At 40.1% G+C, this 7,223-nt stretch overlaps 1 protein-coding gene across 2 annotated transcripts; it reads right to left on the reverse strand.

Annotated features, from left to right (window-relative positions):
* Positions 1-669: 669 nt before the first annotated feature.
* Positions 670-6,076, reverse strand: LOC111255253 (protein argonaute-4-like). Of its 2 annotated transcripts, none has more exons than XM_022817017.2 (4): positions 5,918-6,076; positions 3,074-4,891; positions 2,558-2,839; positions 670-2,277 (listed from the first exon to the last, which is right to left on the reverse strand). In XM_022817017.2, the coding sequence occupies exons 2-4, from the start codon at positions 4,884-4,886 to the stop codon at positions 1,391-1,393; spliced, it is 2,982 nt and encodes a 993-aa protein (XP_022672752.1). In that variant the 5' UTR covers positions 4,887-4,891; positions 5,918-6,076; the 3' UTR covers positions 670-1,390. The 2 variants fall into 2 exon arrangements, with proteins under 2 accessions (XP_022672752.1, XP_086831904.1); XM_086975778.1 differs by having other exon boundaries at positions 5,876-6,073.
* Positions 6,077-7,223: the final 1,147 nt, after the last annotated feature.

Raw genomic sequence — 7,223 nt, forward strand, 5'->3', positions numbered from 1 at the left:
AAATATTTGATGTAATAAGGCGTTGGCAAACGATCCGCGATCTAAAATTAGCCTATATTATGTAATTAGCAAGATGTTCAAAACCCATTGTAACTTACGCTGTTCTTGAAAATACTAATTTACGCTGTCCTTCAAAATACTAGCCCTAATTTAGAACTACTTGGTTGTTCCTTTTATTTCGTACTACGTAACCATGTGGGCGTGGAACCATAGCTGTGAAATGAAGCAAACCATTTAAGTTCCACGAAACGATACCCTACATGCCATCTTTAAAGTTACCTGTGCGTGTCTTGTCCCCCCTTGCGGATCCCTGCATACTCTTCCCGATATCCCCATTACTGTAGACAACGTTTCTGCTCCTAAGCTTACGGTTTACCCCCTACGTTCTCATACGTTGCTCATGCACTTTACCCTCTTATGTCCGTTACCAACTGCTACCCCAAAGTCGAAATCACCAACAGTCTATAACCTATTACCCTCTAGCATAATTTAGAAAAATTTCGTCATTACGTTTGTTTATGAGCTGTTATCAACTATCTCCTCCACGGGTCCCTTGAATATTATTTTTTCTGTTTGTCCCATTATTATAACTACTATATATTTATATGAGTAGTATAAAAAGGGCTATAGTCGAAGTGATAGACTATTTTCATTGGCGAGAAAAGTCAGTTTCACACGATTTTGCGTTAACTGTACGCAGCAAATATTTTATTATATTTCTTTCACTCATTTGTTAGCGGTGGTTAGTTGTGGATCTACTACTGTAAATGATGTAACACAAAAACAAGTTCACCTTATTATTTTTTGATAACTTCTTTACACGGAAACGAACTTTGCGGCGATAGCATGTGTGTATTAAGCTATTTTACCTGAAAGTTTTATGGTGCTACTTATTTTTTAGCGTATTTTTTAAGGTAGCAATCTAAATTGGCCGCTAAAAATAACAGAGAAAGACAACAATCGGTTGACCTATGCCATATAAGTTTTATAGATAATTCACATGATTTTGTAGAATTGTTATCTTTAATGGCCTTATGCTATTCAAGAGTGCATTGGTTACGCCGGTAATTTTTTTTTCTTTTAGTTTAAAAATACCGTAAATGTTAATCTGTTTCTTTTCTTTTGTTTTTGCTTTGCTCCTTCAACTATACCTAATGTGTTTGCCATATATGTCAAGCAAGTTGCCATTAAATATGAATATTTCAGCATGCACAATGTGAATAGAACATGGCAAGCAATAGCTATTCTTAGTATGAAACGGACTAATCATAATAAAAGTTGGTATGTATATAGATAAATTTAGGTGGCCAAAAGATGACCGCATCAACGTACCTGTTGCACGCGCGACTGCTTCGTCGATTCTAGAAACAATACTTTTCTCTTCTCATACTTAAAGGAAAAACATTTTTTGAGCGTAACCTTGCTTAACATCAATCGAATTCTGATATAGTTCTAATATTTTCTGTTCCTGTCTTTGTATGGCTCCAATTCCGGATGCGCCAGCAGAATTACGGGCATCAAACGGGCTATACTCTGGGCTACTGTGCAGCTGGAACGCACCGACTTCAGCGGCGCGGAACGCCACCAAATGTGCGTAATATATGGGTGCTGGGATGGATACGGCACGAGGGCACTTGCCATATAAGTAACAAAGGTAGTACGACAACGACTGCATCTGGTCGTTTGTGAAATTGTTCTCGTCGAAAAGCACAATGTAGTGCGCGGGTTTGCTCGTTCCTTGGATACCCTCATGGCTATTAAGATAAAAGTTCCACCAGCGCCGCGAAGGCAGAACGCTATCAACAACTGTACCTGGTATGGGGTTCTGTTTTTCCCTACCTTTGTTATCAACAGTTACCTGTTTTGGGAATAAACGCACATCGTGGCGTTTCTGGACAGTAACGAATGTCATTGCTGGCCTATATTTGCCACCATTGTCGTCACTCATTTCTTCCAAGGTCTCAATTATTGCCCTCAGCTCTACAGATAAAATGGACTTAAATTGGCCATTGGACACACCGTCACGATAAATGATGACTTTCTGCGGTTTGCGGCCAGTTTTTTGATAGAAGGATATAAATAATCGTTTAATTGCAGGTTTCAAATTTGCGGATTGAATGATTTCCCGATCTCTGGTTCCCTCTGGCTTTTTCTGCGCAGACATTACAGCCGTGTACAAAGTGGCATTAACGTTGCGCGTTCCAACAATGCCAATCGTGGATGGTAGCTTCGGTAATCCATCGCATACTCTTGTTTGTCCATGGTTAACGTCAAGGCCTGCAAAACAATACCAGAATTTATTCTTTTGTTTCTCCCAAATGGTCATCGTACATCCAAATCAATGCGTGGTTGTACACGTCTGTAGATCTTGTTTGCCAACTAGTAAATAGTGCTTATTGCGATGTAGCAGTACTTCACCTTTACGGTCAATTGATTTAGAATTCTAGACATTAGTAGAATACACGTAGACGTAGATTAAGTATCATTGGATCGTAAAATTACGCCATTGCCATAATTGTACTGCATAGTGGAATCCAAATGTTCATATATCACACACCAATTATGATCGTCGGAGTGCTCGTCAGCATCTTGAACGCGAACTCTGTGTTGATCCCGACGACGTTTTCACCCTCAAACTTGGGGTTCAATCCATAAAGGATGTTAACCAGACATTGGTTAGGGCCAGGGCGATCATTTCTGATGATTTTTTCGATCGTATCTGATTTTACGCATTTAGATGACACCCCGAGGGTAACATCGCATGTAGATTTGATCGCAGCGTGAACGCCAGTGTAATTACTGATCACAAATATGATGAAGTCAAGCTTGTTCACAGTAACTTAAAAAGCGAGAACAGAAGTTAGTACGATGGCAATAAATAACTAATATCAGATGGAAAGGTTAGATTACATAATCGATATCTCATAAAATAATCTATATCTAATTAAATGTATTGATTTGACTGAAGAGCAAAGCTGTACAGTGCCGTTTTATTTATATTGTTTTATTTCTAAATACTGCAATATTTTAAGATTAATTATCTTAAGATCGAGAACCCATGCACAAATCTCACCCATCTTAATGATCTGTTGTATGATGTTTTTCAGCACCTGACGGTCGCTTATGGTTGGAAATTCGTTGTTGTGCTGCACAGGATTTGCAAGCAGTACGCCGCTTTTTTTTCCTTGGTTCTGAAATGCTCTGGCAAAGCACTGCAACGTATCCTGTGTCTGCCTTTCATCGGTGTTAATTACTGTCCACCGATCAATCTTGGATGTTTTAAAGAACATACTGTCTCTGAAATCGATAACCCCAGGGTTAACTCCGACAATTTTCTTGTTTCCTGCTGTAAGTATCGGTGTGGGCAAAATTCTTCCAGGAATCGTCATTTCGATAGGTTCAATATGCATACCGAACTCATCCTTTATCTCTTTGTGACTTATCAACGAGCGCGTGGTGAATTTAATTTCTTCCAGCCTATTGCGCGGAGGAATGGCCGCCAAACGTATTATGTCGCGCACCATATCACGTGATTGTTCTCCGTGGTAGGAATTACCGCTCAGTATTTTCAAAACCTCTAGCGGGTAATATCTAGGTTCTCGAACACCGACCTCCGCACAAGGCCAGTTTGGATATTTCAAGCAACCATAGGTTTTGCTGAAGTAATCTGTCACAAGGATAGGGTTGTTCTCATGATCTCTGAATGAAATTTTGCTTGCAGGCTCAAGGGTAATTTTTTGTATGGTAATATGTTTAGGTCTTTTGAGATGCGTAAGCTCTGCTTTGCACCGTGAAAGCTTTTTGGACAGTTCTAAAATTTGTTTTCTATGCAGAGCTGTGGGAACGTCATTTCTCGCAACACCTAAAAGATCGGCCATACGCTCTACAAGGTAGCCGGGTCTTATGAACGCGGTAATGGCGCGGTTAGTATTCAAAATCAATTTGTCTTCTGCTGCTAAAATATGGGCTCTATAGCCACTCCAAACTTCAAACCCACCTGAAATTACTGTGGGTTGCTCATCAGGTAATCCATAAAACCCTCTGCCAAGTGGCGTCAAATGCAGTGATGGCATATAATTCAGCATGTACATTAACGCTGTCATTGACTCTTCAAACTCTTCACCCATGGAAAAGTTTTTACCCGGTTTAAGTCCGGCTAGATTTACCGCTTTTTCATAGGTAAGCGTCACCTGCCAAAACCTGTCATCACACTCTACCTGATAAACCAGGCTGTCATTGGGTAGCCTTTTAAGGCCGCACGCACGCTGCTTGCTATCATAAGCAAGCATCTGGTTATCAAATGCGCTTGGTGGTATTTTTGAGAAGATAGACCTGTTTAATTTAAGACTAAGTCTGCGCTGCTTTTTCGGGCCCGTCGAGGGTTCTTGTGTTATAGAAGCAGGCTTCTTTTTCGCCGAACCTTTCTGGTTACCTGCTTTTTTCGACTTACTCATTTGCTCGATCTGTACCGTGTAAAAAAACGCTGATCTAATGTTAGAGCCCAAACTGAGCTGAAAACAATTAGTTAAACACGTGATTTGTGCACAATTTACTTGTCCTGGGCTTTTCGGTTTCTGAATTTCCAACTGTAGTTCATTGCTTGACGGTAGTCTTGGAGAAGGTTCAGCCAAAGGCTCGATAACAGGCGGTGTTTTGGGCATTTTGGGGCCTGCCCATATTTCAGAAGGTTCTTGCGGTTGGCGCATTTGCCTCGGAGCCATTTCGCGCCCACGCCCGCGCCCACGGCTATTCCCTCCTCCCCCTCCTCTTCCTCCTCCGCTTGCTCCTCCTCCCCCTCCTCTTCCTCCTCCTCCTCCTCTTCCTCCTCCTCGTTGGCCATTGTGAAAATCACCGCCGCCTCTACCACCACCTCTGCCGTTTGCCATTTTGTCTGTAAAAGGAGAAAATCGACCAATAACGTCAGTATTTGTTTTTAATGGTAACGCTATCAATAAGGCGTAATACAGTTGTTCCAAGAGAACTGTGGGATCCACCAGCTATACATACTGTCAGACAAAAATAGTTATCTGACAGAGGTCTGTAACGGGGTTTATCATTAACAAGATCTAAATCTATTTACACAGTACTTCGTATTTGCGGATATTTGTTGGAACCAGCTACGATTGACGCAGCCATTCGAATTGCTGGAACAGGACTGATCTACGAACACAAGTATCGATACGAAAGATGAATTTTGAAATGGAAAAACACAGACGCCATCAGCTTATATCCTCAATAAAGCAACGGCCATGTCTTTACATGGTCACGCTAATAAGGAACGTTGGAAGAGTATCGATGTGTTCCTTTTAAGCCTTCGATGTGTTCCTTTTAAGCCTAATACAAGTCAAACGAGCTACAGCTGTTGACACCCATCTTATAAATGAGCCACTCAAAAAATTCCACTGCTCCCTGTTCCACTGCCCCCTCGAAGTCTAGCTTTACCTAACGTAAAACTAATCATATCCTTAGCCGAGTATTTTGTCACAAACACAATTTGGAAATGCAGATGTTATAATTTACGACCCACGCAGGACGCCATTCGCTTAAAGTGACGCTAGGGTTAACTACACACAGACTTTGATTATACGGAAACGAGCACCACACTTGGTTGTACCAAACGTGAGTCTGCTTGTAGTGTCAATTGTAATAGATAAGCCTCAGTTATTAACTTCAAGAAGCCAGATAGCTATACTTCCCAGTTAGAGAAATAGAGGCATAAGCCAATCAGCCGATTACAGCTGCTAGTACCTTCTTTACGGCTACATACATACATAAAGAATAAAGAACATGTTTTTCCGCTTATTCATAAGAATTTTCGAACATCCAGTCGAAACATCTAATTACTGCATCACAATGCATGTTTCTCTTAACTTACGTTCGTATCTGTCGTACGCAAATAGTGAACACATTAACTCACTTGTTCCACGTAGCTTCGTGCTCCGCTCACCAGATGCCTATTTGGGAAGTCTGACGCTTGAACTGCAACAAACCGCTGAATCGTAACGTGGCGCCACCTATCGAGTTTCAAAGCGAAATAAAAAAAAACCCACACAGTACACGATAACCCTCTTTTTCGTTTGTTGGCTCAGCCAGTAGTAGTACGCTTTCATCTAATATTCCTGTTCCGAGCTAATCTAATATTCCCTTACCATAGTGCCCTTTCTATAGTGCTGTAAACGTGTTACTACAATAACTGGCTGGCTGGTTGTGATCATAGTGGTTTTCGCCCATTCCACTGCTGCTGGGCGGGCCCATGGACTAGCTAATTCTAACTTGTCTACACATTAGTCATAGCCTATTTGTTAGTCATTACGTCCCTGCGACACATTAGGTGACTAAACTCTCTGTAAACGGATTAGGTTAAATATCTTGCCCAAGTAGACTTGGGCATTAATTAATCTAAAAAATGCATGTAATAGGTAAATAGAAAAATGTATAATAGATTAGAATACAAGTGTTAATGTTGTTCGTAGAATTGAATCATCTTCAAAGAAACATGGAACATTACTACGCCAAATGTTGTAGATATACGTAAACAAATAACGAAAGTTCTTATTTTTATAAAGTTAAAGTTCGATATGTGTTGTTCATAGATTTATTTGCTGGACTATCTAGTATGCTTAAGCTGCTGTGATAACATATGTGGCTATGCAATATATGTTGTCAATATTTATCAACTATAATTATATATATTATATATATATATAATTATATAAAACTATATTATAGAAGAAACAAGCTACTGAACGCAGAGTCTCATTTTCACAAAGAAGGATTACGAACGAATATATATATAGGTGTATATATATATATATATATATATATATATATATATATATATATAGCATTTAAGAAAATTTCGTATAAAAACTGTATGCATAAGTATTTTAGGTTTCCGAAAGTTGCTTATCAGCACTTTCGCACACACACACACAAGCACAGGAGCGCTGTATACCTTTGTCGAAAGTGGTCCTGCGTAGCAACCTGGTCGGAATTGATTGGCTGGTCTACCAGTAACCAGGGATGACTAAGCACTATTAGACACGCTCATATGTATACATACAATAGCTGGAAACGTGAGATAACCAGGCTGCGGATACTCTAAACCGTAACTCAAGGCTACTTTTATCAGAAACACTTACCTAGTCACATACTGAGGCACCTTGGAATTGGAAGAAAAACACTACTAGAGAATGCATACAGCTTAGTCGAAACTAGCTGAG

This window comes from Varroa destructor, unplaced genomic scaffold (genome assembly GCF_002443255.2).
Source record: "Varroa destructor unplaced genomic scaffold, Vdes_3.0 BEIS01000001.1, whole genome shotgun sequence".
NCBI classification, from domain to species: Eukaryota; Metazoa; Arthropoda; class Arachnida; order Mesostigmata; family Varroidae; genus Varroa; species Varroa destructor.

What these genes read in the sequence shown, in the direction of transcription:
- LOC111255253 (XM_086975778.1), bottom strand. Translation starts at nt 5,909, where the DNA reads ATGTGTTCACTATTTGCGTACGACAGATACGAAC. An exon ending in ACAACAGATCATTAAGATGG is followed by an intron (nt 2,840 to 3,073) that starts GTGAGATTTGTG and finishes TCGCTTTTTAAG; the next exon opens with TTACTGTGAACAAGCTTGAC. An exon ending in CACTCCGACGATCATAATTG is followed by an intron (nt 2,278 to 2,557) that starts GTGTGTGATATA and finishes ATTGTTTTGCAG; the next exon opens with GCCTTGACGTTAACCATGGA.